This window comes from Cetorhinus maximus, chromosome 15 (assembly GCF_964194155.1).
Source record: "Cetorhinus maximus chromosome 15, sCetMax3.hap1.1, whole genome shotgun sequence".
Lineage (NCBI taxonomy): Eukaryota > Metazoa > Chordata > Chondrichthyes > Lamniformes > Cetorhinidae > Cetorhinus > Cetorhinus maximus.
Window position 1 is genome coordinate 79,564,636 of NC_135893.1, and position 17,192 is coordinate 79,581,827.

The following is a 17,192-nucleotide window of genomic DNA, read 5'->3' on the forward strand; positions in this document are numbered from 1 at the left end:
AATGGAATTCCACAGCACTGCCTTTTCACTTCATCTTACTGTTCATCTTATTTTATTGGTATGATTATAAAGAGCCTCATTGCTTTCTGAAACAAAAACAAAAATAAAAATACCTGGAAAAACTCAGCAGCTCTGACAGCATCTGCGGAGAGGAATACAGTTAACATTTCGAGTCCGTATGACTCTTCAATAGAATGAAGGAAAAATAGAAGAGAGGTGAAATATAAACTGGTTTGGGGGTGGGGGGCGGGTGGTACAGGTAGAGCTAGATAGACGGCCAGTGGTAGGTGAAGATTGCCAAAAGATGTCATAGACAAAAGGACAAAGAGATGTTGACGGTGGTGATATTAGCTAAGAAATGTGCTAATCGTTGCTTTCTGATTGATTGATCAGCAACTAATGAAGTTACATAACCTGGGGAGAAAATTGATTCCAATTTGAGCAGGTGTAGCAGAGAAATGTTCATCTGGGACCTTGCATCAGGACTAGGATAATCATCTGATGGTTTACGAGTGGTGTCAAGCATGTAAAAAATCTAAATGACAGGCAAAACTCTGCCTACTGTGCCAACATGCTCCAGACTACCAATAAACAGTACCAGATGTGGAGCAACAAAAGTGGTTATCTCACAATAATTAATTGTGTTCTCTAGTACACATTATGGAAGAAAGAAACAGAGGGGAAAGGGGAAAATGGAGAGGGTTAGAATGGGGGGAACAAAGGTATGGTTAAGAAGACAATTTTGAAGAGATTTTGAAGGCAGGGAGGTTGGTTGAGTATCTAGCTGAAGAGATTTGAATCAATGGTGCATGAAGAGGATGAAAGAAGGGAGACTGGCTAATAGAGCATTAGAGGCAATTGAGATGTTGACTGTGTAGTTTAGGGGTTCATGGGTGGAGAGGTACACCAGCCAATGTTAAAGGAGTGGAAGAAGAAATCGTAGTAACAGAGCAGATGTGGTAAGGAATCTGAGCTGACGGTTGGGCATACAACACAATTTCGCCACAAATACCCACCACCGACAGCCCCCACTCTCCACAAATTCTGTTTGCAACCACAAGGGAAGTCACAAAGACAGCCAGTGGAGGAAATAGAAAATCAGCAAATGTACTGTAAGAACAATCATAAGAACATAACATAAGAAGATAAGAAGTAGGAGCAGCAGTGGGCCATTCAGCCCTTCAAGCCTGCTCCTCCATTCAATGAGATTGTGGCTAATCTTCTACTTCAATACCATTTTCCTGCACTATCCTCGTATACCTTGACATTTTTAATATGTAGAAATCTTTGCAGTTTTAATCATATAAAACATGCTGTTGGGATAGTAGACTGCATTTTACCTTTAACCTTTCTTTATGAGATTCCTGAAATGGAAAACATCACATTCATTAACATTGGCAATCCTAACACTGATTAGCATAAAATCTACCTGAGTGAATATGTGTGTGTGTATGTCTGTGCATTAATATATATCTCCATTACCTCACAATCTATTCATTATCCACGTGTGAGCCTTTACAGTGAAAGCAGTAGGCTGCTTGACAGACTGATTATGCTATCTGAGGTTTGTATATGTGTATTTTAATGGATCTCAATACCAAGTTGCCAGACCCTGCCTTCCCCAAGATTATCTGATCCAGATATCATGATGCCCAATACTTCTACTCTCTGCCCTCCATTATTCAAAAATTCCCTTCCAGTCTTCTTGTACATCATTATCTCTTTCTCTGGACTTACCCTCCACCTCTAGATCTTTATTTAATTCATTCATGAGATGTGAGCATATTGCCCATCCCTAAATACCCTTGAGAAGATGGTGGTGAACCATATTCTTGAGCAGGAACGGTCCATGTGATGTAGGTACATCCACAGTGCTGTTAGGGTAAAGTTCCAGGATTTTAACCCAGTGGCAGTGAAGGAATGGCGATATGTTTCCAAGTCAGGATAGTGAGTGACTTGGAGGGGAACGTGCAGATGATGGTGTTCCCATGCTTCTTCTGCCCTTGTCTTCTTCGATGGTAGATGTTGTGGGTTTGGAAAGTGCTGCCAAAGTAACCTTGGCAAGTTGCTGCAGTGCATCTTGTAAATGGTACACACTACTGCCACTGTGCTCCGGTGGTGGAGGGAGTGAATGATTAAGGTGGTTGATGTGTGTCAAACAAGATTTGTCCTGGATGGTATTTAGCTTCTAGAGTGTGATTGGAGCTGCATTCTCTAGGCAAGTGTAGAGTATTCCATCATGTTCCTGACTTGTGCCTTGTTGATAGTGGACAAACTTTGGGGAGCCAGGACTTAAGTTATTCACTGCAGAATTTGGGAGTAGCCAACATCTTCCATGATTGTTATTCTATGCCTCTTACTCATTTCATATTTCTACCCTATCTTCCCTTCCATTGGGCAATGACAAACCACCACGGACAAAAATTGCCAAGAAAACAGCTCAGGATGAATCATCAGCAAACAATGAGCCAAGGACCTGCCTTCAGGCAGAGCATACACATGAATGAATGAAGTGTGAGGTACTTCCCTTTCACTATTAACTGGTTAATAGTATATTCCCCTATTAATGATATCTATTCCTTCCTATCTTTTGTCTAAATCCATGTTGATTCTGTTTTTATTTTCATGTTATTTACATCAATTAGAGCAGTAGGAGCAGGAGTAGGCCATACACTCCCTCAATATGATCATGGCTGATCTGATCTTGGCCTCAACTCCCCTTTCCTGCCTGTTTGGCATAACCCTTGACTCCTCTACATTTCAAAATCTATTTATCTCATCCTTCAATATATTCAATGACTCAGCCTCCACAACTCTTTGGACTGGAGAATTCCAAAGATTCACTGCTCTCTAAGGGGAGGTGATGGCATAGTGCTATTGCTGCTGGACTAATAATCCAGAAACCCAGGGTAATGCTCTGGGGACCCAGGCTCGAATCCCGCCATGGTAGATGGTGGAATTTGAATTCAATAATTAAATTAATAATTAAACTGGAATTAAAAGCCTAATGATAACCATGAAACCATCTGGTTCATAAATGCCCTTTGGGAGGGAAATGTGCTGTCCTTACCTGGTCTGGGCTACATGTGACTCCAGACCCACAGCAATGCCCTCTGAATGCACTCAGCTGTATCAAACTGTGACAAAGCCTCAAAAAAGGAACGAAACCGGGTGCATCACACTGCATCGACCTAGGCACTGGAAACAATAACGGCAAACTCAGCCCTGTCGACCCTGCGATGTCCTCCTTACTAACATCTGGATGCTAGTGCCAAAATTGGGAGAGCTGTCTCATAGACTATGTCAAACAACAGCCTGACATAATCATCCTCATGGAATCATATCTTACAGCTAATGTCCTGGACACCACCATCACCATCCCTGGGTATGTCCTCTACCACTGGCAGGACAGACACAGCAGAGGTGGCAGCACAGTGGTGGGGAGGGAGTCTGGACCCTGAAGACTCATGGCATCAGGTCAAACATGGACAAGGAAACCTCCTGCTGATTACCACGCACCACCCTCCCTCAAATGATGAATCAGTGCTCCTCCATGTTGAACACTAGTTGGAGAGAGCACTGAAGGTGGCAAGGGCATAGAATGTACTCTGGGTGGGGACTTCAATGTCCATCCCAAAGAGTGGCTTGGTAGCATCACTGCTGGCCGAGTCCTAAAGGACACAGCTGCTAGACTGAGTCTGTGGCCAGTGATGAGGGAACCAACTTGACCTCATCCTCACCAATCTGCCTGCTGCAGATGCATCTGTCCATGACAGTAACTGTAGGAGTGACCACAGCACAGTCATTGTGGAGATGAAGTCCTGACTTCAAATTGAGGATACCCTCCATTGTGTGGTGTGGCACTACCACCATGCTAAATGGGATAGATTTCGAACTGATCTCACAACTCAAGACTGGGCATCCATGAGGTGCTGTGCGCCATCGGCAGCAGCAGAATTGTGCTCGAACATAATCTATAACCTCATGGCCTGGCATACCCTACACTCTACCATTACCATCAAGCCAGAGGTATCAACCCTGGTTCAATGAAGAATGCAGGAGGGCATGCCAGGAGCAGCACCAGGCATACCTAAAAATGAGGTGTCAGCCTGGTGAAGCTACAACACTGGACTACTTGCGTGCCAAACAGCATAAGCAGCAAGCAATAGACAGGGCTAAGTGATCCCACCAACCAACAGATCAGATCTAGGCTCTGCAATCTTATAGACTCATAGACTGATAGATATCTACAGCACAGAAGGAGGCCAATCGGCCCATCGTGTCTGCACCAGTCAACAAAGATCTGATTACACTAACCCCGATTTCCAGCGCTTGGCCCATAGCCCTGGAGGCTATGGCAATGCAAATGAATATCTAAATACTTCTTAAATGTTATGCAAGTTTCTGACTCAACCACCCTTTCAGGCAGTAAATTCCAGACTCCCACCACTATTCAACTCCCCTCTTAGCCTTCTACCTCTTACCTTAAATCTATGCCCCCTAGTTATTGACCCCTCTACTAATGGAAAAAGTGCCTTCCTATGCACCCTATCTATGTCCCTCATAATCTTATACACCTCTCTCAGGTCCCCTCTCGACCTTCGTTGCTTCAAGAAAAGCAACCCTAGCCTATCCAATCTTTCCTTACAGCTCAGACCCTCCAGCTCAGACAGCATCCTGGTAAATCTCCTCTGCACCCTCTCCAGTGCAATCACATCCTTCCTATAATGTGGTGACCAGAACTGCACGCAGTACTCCAGTTGTGGCCTAACCAGCGTTTTATACAGCTCCAGCATAACCTCCCTGCTCTTGTATTCAGTGCCTAGGCTAATAAAGGCAAGTATCCCATATGCCATCTTAACCACCTTATCTACCTGCCCTGCTACCTTCAGGGATCTATGGATATGCACACTAAGGTCCCTCTGATCTTCAGTACTTTTCAGGGTCCTACCATTCATAGTGTAATCATTGCCTTGTTAGCTCTCCCCAAATGCATTACCTCACACTTTTCTGGGTTGAATTCCATTTGTCACTGCTCTGCCCACTTGACCAGTCCTGCCACATCCAGTCGTTAAATGTGGTGGACAATTAACAATTCACTGGAGGAGGAAGCTCCACAAATATCCCCATCCTCAGTGATGGGGGAGCCCAGCACATCAGTGCAAAAGATAAGGCTGAAGCATTTTCAAAAATCTTCAGCCAGAAGTGTTGAGTGGATGATCCATCTCTGCCTCCTGCGGTGGTCCCTAGCATCACAGATGCCAGTTTTCAGCCAATTCAATTCATTCCACGTGATATCAAGAAAGGCTGAAGGCACTGGATACTGCAAAGGCTATGGACGCTGACAATATTCCGGCAATAGTACTGAAGACTTGTGCTCCAGAACTTGCCGCACCCCGAGCCAAGTTGTTCCAGTACAGCTACAACACCGGCATCTACCCAGCTATATGGAAAATTACCCAGGTATGTCCTGTACACAAAGAGCAAGACAAATCCAACCTGGCCAATTACTGCCCCATAAGTCTACTCTCAATCATCAGTAAAGTAATGGAAGGGGTCATCAACAATAATGGAAGGGGTCATCAACAGTGCTAACAAGCGGCACCAACTAAGCAATAACCTGCTCACTAAAACCCAGTTTGGACTCTGCCAGGGCCACTCAGCTCCTGACCTCATTATATCCTTGGTTCAAACATGGTGAGGTGAGAGTGACTGACATTGACATCAAGGCAGCATTTGACCGAGTGCAGAATCAAGGAACCCTAGCAAAACTGGAGTCCATGGGATTCGGGGCAAAACTCTCCACTGACGAGAGTCATACCTAGCACAAAGGAAGATCATTGCGGTTGTTGGGGGTCAGGCATCTCAGCTCCAGGACATCACTACAGGAGTTCCTCAAGGTAGTGTCCTTGGCCCAACCATCTTCAGCTGCTTCATCAATGACCTTCCTTCTATCATAAGGACAGAAGTGGGGATGTTTGCTGATGATTGCACAATGTTCAGCACCATTTGTGACTCCTCAGATACTGAAACAGTCCATGTGCAAATGCAGCAAGACCTGGACAATATCCAGACTTGAGCCAACAAGTGGCAAGTAACATTCATGCCACACAAATGCCAGGTAATGACCATCTCCAACAAAAGAGAATCTAACCATTGCCCCTTGACGTTCAATGGCACTACCATCACTGAATCCCCCACTATCAACATCCTGTGGGTTACCATTGTCCAGAAACTGAATTGGACTAGCCATCTAAATACAATGGCAACAAAAGCAGGTCAGAGGCTTGGAATCCTGCGACGAGTAACTCACTTCCTGACTCCCCAAAGCCTGTTCTTCATCTACAAGGCACAAGTCAGGATTGTGATGGAATACTCTCCACTTGCCTGGATGAGTGCAGCTCCCACAACATTCAAGAAGCTTGACACTGTCCAAGACAAAACAGCCCACTTGATTAGCACCACATCCACAAACATCTCCCCCCCACCCGGGTTCTGTTATGGTGGGAATGGAAATAAAGGCAGTCAGTTAAAAAAAGATGAGATTTGCAGACTCTCTTTTCCAAAATGCATTGAAATAGTTTCCAACAGTCCACTCCACCACCGACGCACAGTAGCAGCAGCATCTACAAGATGCACTGCAGGAATTCACAAAGGCTCCTTGGACAGCACCTTCCAAACCCACTACCATCTAAAAGGACAAAGGCAGCAGATAGATGGGAATACCACCACCTGCAAGTTCCCCTCCAAGTCACTCACTATCCTGACTTGGAAATATATCGCAGTTCCTTCATTGTCGCTGGGTCAAAATCTTGGAACTCCCTTCCCAACAGCACTGTGGGTGTACCTACACCACATGGCCTGCCTCGGTTCACTAAGGCATCTCACCATCACCACCTCAAGGGCAATTAGAGGTGGGCAATAAATGCTGTCGCAGCCAGCGAAAGCCAAATCCCTTGAATGAACAAAAAAAAAGGAATTCCTGCTCATCTCCGTTTTAATTGGGCGGTTAAGCCATGTTTCAGTTGTCATTGCTACATCTGGATGCTCACTATGAATTATTGCCTCTGCTCCCCACACCCATTTTATTCCGATGCTGTGAAGCTAATTTAATTGATTTTCTTGAGGTTTGGTTATTTTTACTCGCCGCCCCGCCACTTTACCAATTTACAGTTCTAGCCACAGCCATATAATGTTCTTTCCGCTAGGACACTGGTAAATCCAATAGTTAATATTCTTGGCTAAATCGTGGACCGGTGGAGGTGTAATAGCAAAGGACTGTAGAGGAAGTCTGAGTGGTTGAATAAGTACAGATGACAATTGTTCTATTATTTCACAAGTCTGCTTCATATGAATGTCCAGCAAAACAGTTCGTTGAACAATCATCGTTTTTCCAGACTCGGCTACATCCGCATCATTGCAAGGAAACCGAATTCGAGAGGGTCAAATGCAGGAAGTTTCAACTGGAAAAAAACAAATCTCGTCTGGTTTTCCACCCTTTGACTTACAGAGGTTAAGGGTTTCTAACAAGTGTGTGCTCTGTAAGTAAGGTGAAAACATTGCTTCAACAATTACCTATCTCCCCGTTGCTCCGTTAGTAGCTCATATTGACTGGTCGAATCTGTTTAACCTAAACGATTCGAAGCACTGTGATTCAAGCGAAACGCAAATAATAGCGAGCTGCAGAATATAAAAAGGAAAAAAACTCAAAATGCTGGAAGCCCCTGATCAGACGCCGAAGTGTAACCCTCTCCCCAAAAAGCTTCACTACCTGCTTTCCTCTTACAGATGCTGACTTATCTGTGGACTTCAAGTATTTTCTGTTTTCACTATCCAATCTACAGGCATTGCTTGGTACACCTGAAAAACTATTCAGGCACAGCCGATCAATGTTGTAAAACTTCAAGGAGATCGGATCTCATTGCCGAAACACAATGTGGCCAGTTGGAAACTATTTCAATGCATTTTGGAAAAGAGAGTCTGCAAATCTCATCTTTTTTTTAACTGACTGCCGTTATTTCCATTCTCCCCTGTAACAGAACCCCGGGGGGGGGGGGGGAAGATAAAACTCACCAATCATGTAAACGATCCAGCTGCCAAATATAAAGCACACCCCCCACCCCCCACCACCACCCCTGGCCCGCAGCAACACCACCGCGGCTCATTCGCAGGTTTCCCTTATTGAGAGGGATACAGGGGAAGCTGTTCGGCCGCTCGGAATGGCTTTCAGCAAAAAGTTCCACTGGATTTTCATAACGTGGGTTTGCTGTAACCTGCATGTCAGCCGCTCACAGCAAGCTGAAAGTGCGAAGCAAAGGAAACCGTTTTTTGAACGGCTCAGACGGCTGGAGGAGCAGGTGAGTCCGGGGAACACACCTGGCTGCAGACTTTGCCGCGGCGGGACTGGTTTTGGTCAGCAAACCTGTGGCATAGAGTTCCCCTGGCTGGGGTGGGGGGTAGAATTGCTCAGGTCGCCTTGCACCTCGACAAATGGCAAACGGTTCAGATTTGCCCCGTTCGATATTTTGAACGTGTGGGTTGACCAGAGCCATTCTCCACCCTCCCCATCCCAGTCAATCACTGGCAAGGGACGGAAACGGAATTGCTTTCATAATGGGATTTCAACCATATATTCTGATCAATTGGTCTAATTTTCTCTATTTTAAAAAATATATATATATTTAGGGTGGCTTTTGGTGAAACTTCCTTTTAATGTGTATCCCTCCAAATTTTATTCCCACAGTTTCGGCGATTTCAAGAACTTAGCTTGACCCGGTTACAAATCATCTCGGAGAACTTCAATATTTCTTCCAATGTGGAGACCCGACTCCAGTGGCTGACAGAGCAGCACAACAACATCACTGTCACCCTCAACACATTCCGCACCGCTGCAGACAGCGGCATCGGCAGCTTAAAATCCTGGATGAAGAAACTGCAGAAGAAAATCAAGAAAATGGATCTGAAGATGTCGACCCTGGAGAAGATCCTCAGCGAGCGAAGCAAACAAATGTCCAAAGACAAGAAGGAGCAGAACTCGATCGTGTCCGAGCTGACCACCGCGGTAGAGGGTCAGGGGGACGAAATCCGTTCCTTGGCCGCCGGCGGGGGCAAACTGCAAAAAGATATGGAGAGCATTCGCGACGAGGTTAAGGGTCAAGGCGTTAAAATAGCCAGCTTCGAGGAGCGGGTGAAAAGTGCCCCGCACAACGACGCCCTCTCGACGAAGCCTCGTCCAGTGAAGTCGGCAGCAGCGACCGAGCCGCTGGAGCACCGGGCAGGACCGCTTAAGCAGGCGCCCATGGCCAAGCAGCTGGCCTCCAAAAAAGAAGGGTCAAGTATGTTTGAATTCCAACAGCAGTCTGAAAAGAGGGTCAGGCCATTCAACATTTACAGAGCAAAGTTTGATTTGAGCAAAAATTAACCATCCTGAATTAAAACTTTAACCATTCCTGAGCATTTCTACAAATGTACTTGTGTCGACCTTCGCCTGGGTTAGTTTAATATAATTCCACCCCATAAAATCGAAGCCTTCAAAGATAACAAGATATCTAAAAGTACTTCTGTCCCTGTTCGCGCTGGAACACTTTTTTTAAAAAAAATATTTAAACCAGGATTTAAAAGACTGCAAAGGGGGAATGTAACACAAATGAGGAACTTTTTTTTGTTGAAACATCAACATAATTTGCTAGGGAACATAGCAGCACTGCTGTGTGCATTCCGGGACATTTCGTTTAGGTAACATTAGAATGATTGGATGTTTCATTAAAACTAATACTTTAAGTGCTGACTCTTCAGTATTTTCCCATCCCAACAATTTACCTCAACTCCAACCCCAGAATAGCAGCCCTCTTAAGAAACCGGAGCCTGCAGAATGGCGAAAGGTCAGAGGTCCAGAGCATGTGGCTACTAAATTACTTCCAGGGAACATCTAAATTAACTTTCTATAAATGCAGAGGAATGTATATTAATATCGTTCAACTATTCATGACCAATGTCAGTAAGCAGAGACTAAGATAGTTCAACATGAATAAGTGTAAAGTCATGAAATTTGGTTCGCTTACTAAATGAATAGGAAAGAGATGGGGACATTTTGGTGAATGCGTTGTTAAAATCACAGGTTCAACGTGCACATGTGGTGAAAAAAACAAAACATGGAAAGTTTCGAAATATCTGCTCAAGCCTGTGACTTGTAAGTCGGAAGTGATGTGGATCTTGGTGATGCCACATCTGGAAATGCGATGTTCATTGTTGTTCTCGGTATGACAGAAAGTTTATAGATTATTACCTCCAGTCGAAACAACAGCTCCAATGCTAATTAATGAATTTAGAGGTGGGGGGGATTATGAGGGCACGTTGTCTAAACCGAGACAGTCATCCCCAGAGAAGAGCAGGATGAGGAGAGACCTGGTCGAGATCATTTAACGAGCTTCGTAGAGTTTAGGTTCAGGACAATTCTTCTGTCGGACACAGGATTTGAGGCTTAGGGGACAATTTAAGATAAAGTGTGTCAATAGTAAATGGAAAATACATGCAACCTTCTTAGCAAGAGAGTGACAGATTTTAGAACAGTGGGGCAGTTGAACAGAAAATACTGGGAGGCTTGACAAAAAATGTATTATATAGAAGTTATAACAGAGAAACCACTTGACCCAACCAATGTGCACTAATGTTGATCCTCCAGTGTAGTAGTCCTAATCCCAAGTGCCTGCCTTATTCCTGTTCTTTATTTCCCTTCAACCACCCATCAAAACTATTCCTAACAGTTGACGTGGTTGCTGCTTAAGTTGTTAATTCCAGTAGTGTAGTCCTCTGCCATAAAAGCTCTGCATAAAAACATTTGATAAAGCTATTAGCCATGAAATTACTGAAAGGTCACCACAAAAATATAGGTTTCTAATGGTGTATAAATAGGATGACTCAGAATGCACAAAGCATAACAATGCATACAGAGAACTCTGATTCCTGGAATCAAAGAATGATTACAGTATAGAAGGAGGCCATTTGGCCCATCATGTCCATGCCAGCTCTCTGAAAGGGTAACCCAGCTAATCCCAGACCCCTGCTCTTTCTCTGTAGCCCTGCAAATGTTTTTTCTTCAGATGTTTGTCCAATTCCATGTTGTATAACTTGAATTCCACAATCTACACACATAGCTGAAGATGATGTTCTAAAAGAGTAGATATAACAACTTACATGTATCTAATCCCTTTAACATAGTAAAATGTCCCAAGGCACTTTATAAAAGTAAACCCATTCATAAATCTGCAGTTTTATATTTCTGAGAATGCAGGTTTTTGATATAACAGAAAAACAAGGCAGTTTTGGGTGTGCATTGATACCTGAATAGCACCATGTCTTGGTGTCAAAGCCTGTTAGGAGGAAACCTTACACATGAGTCTCAATTTGTGTAGCTTCAGCCTGAGGAAAAGCAGAGTAGACAATCCATAGGATCACCTGGGAACTGTTAAAGGTTTGTATGATTTATTTTCTGTTACGACAGTTTGAATACTCCCACCCATATTTTACTAATGTTAGACATTAGCACCCCAGTAAGCAGAGCTCTATTCATATGGCAAACCTGCAAGCATGCACAGTTTCTCTGCTTCATGACAATCTAGAAAGAAAATAAGATAATACTAGAACTTGAATCCACTGACCATATACTGCACTCTACAAGATACCGGTCTGAGACTGGTAGCTTCAGTGCAGTAAGTTGATTTAAGAATCTTTGGTGAAGTCGTAGCACCTTACACTGAGCATCTTGTAGCAGATTGTTGTCCAATTGAAAGATTAACATTTGACAATAGTGTAAATAGATAGGCACTAAATTAAACCAAAATCTCAGACTTAATAAATACAAAGAGAAAAGTTAGATTTTCAAAAACACAAACAAAAATAGCCCTCTTCCTTACAATTTGACGTTATTACAAAAACATTATTTTACATAGCATGATGATTGCATATAGTTGAGTTGGATTTAATGGATCTTTATTTCTAAGAATGAATAGAATAATAGAGAAAGTGAATGGTTGTATCTATATTGATGCGGATGATGTTTACTAATACAAATCTTTCTGGCAATTAAGAGTCTCTGAAATTGTTTACAAAATTAAGATCAAAGATGCTGATTTATCAGAGGACCATAAAAACAGAAATTATTACACAAACAGAGGCCTTTTTGGCTTCAGGCTATGACAACTCTTCAGCAAGAGCTATCTATCCTAATTTCATTTCCATGCCCTTTTGCTATATGTCTTTAAATTCTTCCTTCTTAACTTTTAAAAGATTGGTTAAGTATTTATATTATTTTCTCTGTCTCAAGCATTCATGTTATAATAATCTTCCTGTGAAACATTTCTCCAAACTTTCTCATTTGTTCTACTAATAATCCAAGGTCTGGGCCCTTGTTACTAATTCACCACTAAAGAAATAAGCTCTGATTATTTACCCTCTCAATACCTTTCATAATTTTGGAACATCTATTACACACCCCTTAACCTTGCCTATTAGGGTAGAGTCCGCACAACATACTGATTAAGCTAAGAGTCCCTGATATGTTTTAGGAGACTTCCCAATTTGATTACAAAATGTCAGATTGGGAAGGGTCCTCTAAAACACATCAAGGACTCTTTGTTTAATTGGTATGTTATACACACTCTTATTCCAGCCTTCCTTAGGAGCCTACCTTAGAGTTCTCCATTCTTACAACTCTGATACTACGACAAACCTTCAACCTGCCCATAAACCTTATTCTTAATCTCTTTCCCTCTATTTGCTGCTCTAAAGTGTACTCTCAATATTTATTAACATAGGCAAGACAGACTCTCCCTGAGCACCAATAAAACCTTCACTTTTGATGGTTGTGATTGTGCTCTTAATTAATAAAGTCATTCTTTTTACTTCTGTATCTATCATGAAAATGTAAATTTGTATTTACATGAAATGTATATTTAGTTTCAAGCTTGACCCATATTTGGCAGAGTTCCTGTGTAGTTGATTAAGTTAAGAGATTTAAGGTCTTCAAAACACATTGTTTCTGTACCTTTCTTCACAGAAAGCAGGATTTAGTTTAACTTTCTGCAAAGGCTGGAAAAGCCCACAACCTGTTTACACTTAAAATTTGAAATATTATAGATTGTGTAAATAATTCAATTGCATCATGATGGATGATAATATCTGGTATCATGTGCAACAAACTGCGGCATACTTAGTGCTAAGGTACCACAAATAAGGTCTGAAAAGTAAGGACCAATTAATATTTATCACTTAGATGTGCAAATACATTACTTGTAATTCTCACATTTGAATATTAATTTGTTTCTCTTGTTGCAGTCTGCAATGTGAATTCAGTGATGCATTTTCCTAATTCTTCCACTGAGAACTATGCAACCTTTGGCAAAGGCTTTTCAACTGGGCTATTTGAAATGACTATCTGCTCTTGGCTCAGAACCAAGTCAAACTATTTAGGAACTATATTGTCATATGCAACAGAGGATAATGACAACAAATTGGTACTGTACGGCAGAAATACAAGCAAACAAACCACCATGCATTTTGTAATCGGAGATCCAGCATTCAGGGAACTTCCTGTGATACCACTGTTAGATGGCCAGTGGCATCACATTTGCATCATCTGGTCTTCCTTTGAGGGTAAGTACTGGTACTACATAGACAGACGTCTGGCAGCAGCTGGTTCCAAATTCCAAAAAGGCTATGAGATTCCAGCTGGTGGAACACTTATAATAGGCCAGGAGCAGGATAATATGGGAGGAGGCTTTGATTATACTGAGTCCTTTGTAGGAAATTTGGCTGGATTCACAATCTGGAACCGTGCTTTGACTCCTGGAGAAATCCCAAGCATCACTACAGGAAAGTCATTACCTGGAGGCAGAGTTTTAACTTTCAGTGATGTTTCCAGTCTTAATGGTGCAGTTCAACATCACAATTGTACATGTCTAGAACACTGTTAGTGAAAAAACACATTGGATAGGGGGGACTCATTAAACTCTACTTTGTACTGAGTATTCCGGTCATATTTTTTTGCAGTTGTTGCATTTTCTATATAACAATTCAGAGCTGTCATATTCATGCCTCAGCAATCTGCTTTAAAACTCAAGATCACTTTCATACTTTGAGAAATCATCCAGTAATATTTGGCTAAACATCCTGGTTGTATCAGGATTGTAAACAAGTAATAGAAAGAAAATCTTTGGGAAGAATTAATGGTTACATCCAAATAAGGCCAATGCATTTCTCATAACCTTTATGGAATATAATACAGACACTTATAAGATCAAGTACAGCATACTGCAATTTTAAAGACTGAAATAGTCTTGCAGAATCTATTTTTGTATAACACACCTAATTCACTCCCTCCACCAATGGCACACCATGGATGCAACAAGACACACTGCAGCAACGCAGCAAGACTTCTCCAAAAGCATCTCCAAAACACGTGAACTTTACCACTTAGAAGGACAAAGGCAGCAAGTGCATAGAAACACTACCACTGGCAAACCACATACCATCCTGACCTGGAAATAAATCATCATTCCTTCATTGTCGCTGGGTCAAAATCCTGGAAATCCTTAGTTAACAGCACAGTGGATGTACCTACAGCGCATAGACTGCAATGGTTAAAGTTGGCAGCTCACCACCTTCTCAAGCGCAATTAGGAATGGGCAATAAATGCTGGCCTTGACAGTGATGCCTACACCCTGTGAGTGATTAAAAATGATAAACTTCAGGGTATCCTACTAATTGGAATGCTGATGATTAAATTTTGTTCTGTGCTTTAGGGCTTTCATGTTATGATCTATAATTTCCTATGAAGGCAAAATTCCTACTGAAGTGATGTATTAATCTTGTTTGTGCCTTCTATTTTTGTAGAATGTGTTACTCATAAAGTGATTTGATATCAAACAACTGCTAACTGTGTCAAAGTTTCTTATTAGTGCCATTATTCCAACCAAGTTAAAATGCTTGAAATTGGGTTGTGCCCTAAAAGGTAGCTAAGTCAAAAAGCTCCTGACGATTATAGTACAAGGGTCATTGAAGGACAATGACAATTATCGTGAGGCCATTGCAAAAGCAACATGTTGTATCAGAACCTTATCTTGTGCAATGTTTTGGTCTAACTACATCCATAATACTGTTTCGAACTTTGGTCCATTCACGAGGTATCAAAGCCCTGGAAAAGGTTTAGAGGATTGATTGGTTCTTTATTTAAGGGCTCTTTGTTATCAAGACAGGCATATATAGCTGGGTATTTACTGTTAAAAAATTGTAAGTGCCAAGGGTTTATGATTCAGTTCTCTTAAATTTTGGAAGGATTGAATTTTGTCCGTGTGGATAAGTTATTTGAGCTAGATGAGCAGGAGAGAATAAGGAGAATGACAGAAATTGGTGGAAATAATCAGCAGATATGATAACAACTGTGGAGAGAGAATCAGAGTTAACATTTCAGATCGATACCTTTCATCAGTTCTGGCGGAATGATGGAACATGCTTGAGGGGCTGAATGGCTTACTCCTGTTCCTATGTTCCAATTCCCTACCCACATCAATAAGAAAGTAAGAAGTAGGAGCTGAAGTAGGCCATTTGGTCCTTCAAGCTAGTTTGGCAATTCAACACAATCATGGCTGATCTTCTACTTCAACTCCACTTCCTGAAGCTATCTCCAAATCACTTAATTTGCTTAGTATCCAAAAATCTGCTGATCTCTGTCTTGAATATAATATGTTACTTCTGAATCCATGTTCTCTCATTTTTGTTGAAATATTGTTGAACTTTATTGAATGTCTCCTGGAAGGCCATATAAATAATATCCATTGACACTCCCTTATCTAGCACATTAGTTAACTCTTCAAAACATTCCACTAAGGTTCCAGTTAATCCACTTAGTATTATTTCTTCTCAGAGTTAGTTTCATTCATTTTTGTTCGTCTATATGCAAATATTCAATATTACAAAAATCCATTGATTAATCTTTGAAATACATACATTTAAGTTATTTAAATTGTATCTCAGCAACCTATGAATAATCGGATCAATAAAAATGTTAAATATAATTCAGTTTGAATTAAAGAGAAACTAATTCAAAATTCATGAATAAATTACAGTGATGAATGCAAGAAAATTTTGCTGACATTAGCCAAATTTAATTTATATATTGGATACCATACTTGTTTCTATTCATCTGAAATACACCAGTGACAAAGCAGCTGGGGGTGTATTGACAGAGCGATAAGCTGCAAGTGGCGATGGATTTGCTGGAACCACTTTACATTGCTGGTGTATCACACAGAACATGGCACTTGTATTTTCTGGGATTGTATCAGACATCTTCTCTATTGTAAAAACAGAATTACCTGGAAAAACTCAGCAGGTCTGGCAGCATCGGTGGAGAAGAAAAGAGTCGATGTTTCGAGTCCACATGACCCTTCAGCAGAACTGAGTATAGTTGGGAGAGGGGTGAAATATAAGCTGGTTTAAGGTGGGGGGGGCGGGGGGAGAGAAGTTGAAGGTGGGGTGGTTGTAGGGACAAGCAAGCAGTGATAGGAGCAGATAATCAAAAGATGTCACAGACAAAAGGATCAAAGAGGTGTTGAAGGTGGTGATATTATCTAAGAAAAGTGCTAATTAAGAATGGATGGCAGGACACTCAAGGTACAGCTCTAGTGGGGGTGGGGTGGAAAGACTGACAACTAATACCTTCTGCTGAAGGGTCATGTGGACTCGAAACGTCGACTCTTTTCTTCTCCACCAATGCTGCCAGACCTGCTGAGTTTTTCCAGGTAATTCTGTTTTTGTTTTGGATTTCCAGCATCCGCAGTAGTTTTTTGTTTTTATCTTCTCTATTGTGCCGGAAACATGTACAGAACTGATCAAGAATATTATTGGTACCTGGTGTTTCTATTGCCAGTTATCATACATGTAAATACCATTTCAAATATGAAGGTGAATAAACAGGTCAATAGCCATCTAACTTGTGAGTTTTAGCAATGCAGAAAAAGCAGCTGGAAAAGGTATTGAATTGTTTTGTACACTTTTTTTGAATGAGGAATAGATTTATTTTAATTCAACGAGCCAGACAAGGAACTGAGTTTAGATATTTGCAGATGGTTCTTAAACTTCACCTGGGGACATTTGAACTCTGGCACATATGAAGGAAGAGTAGCATATTTATGGCT

The 17,192-nt window shown here is 41.7% G+C and overlaps 1 protein-coding gene across 1 annotated transcript; it reads left to right on the top strand.

The window, feature by feature from the left end:
* Window positions 1-8,219: 8,219 nt before the first annotated feature.
* ptx4 (pentraxin 4, long) lies at window positions 8,220-14,928 on the top strand. The gene is made up of 3 exons (XM_078557656.1): window positions 8,220-8,357; window positions 8,744-9,335; window positions 13,333-14,928. Exons 1-3 carry the CDS (start codon window positions 8,220-8,222, stop codon window positions 13,968-13,970), a joined length of 1,368 nt encoding a protein of 455 aa, XP_078413782.1. The 3' UTR covers window positions 13,971-14,928.
* The last annotated feature ends 2,264 nt before the right edge of the window (window positions 14,929-17,192 follow it).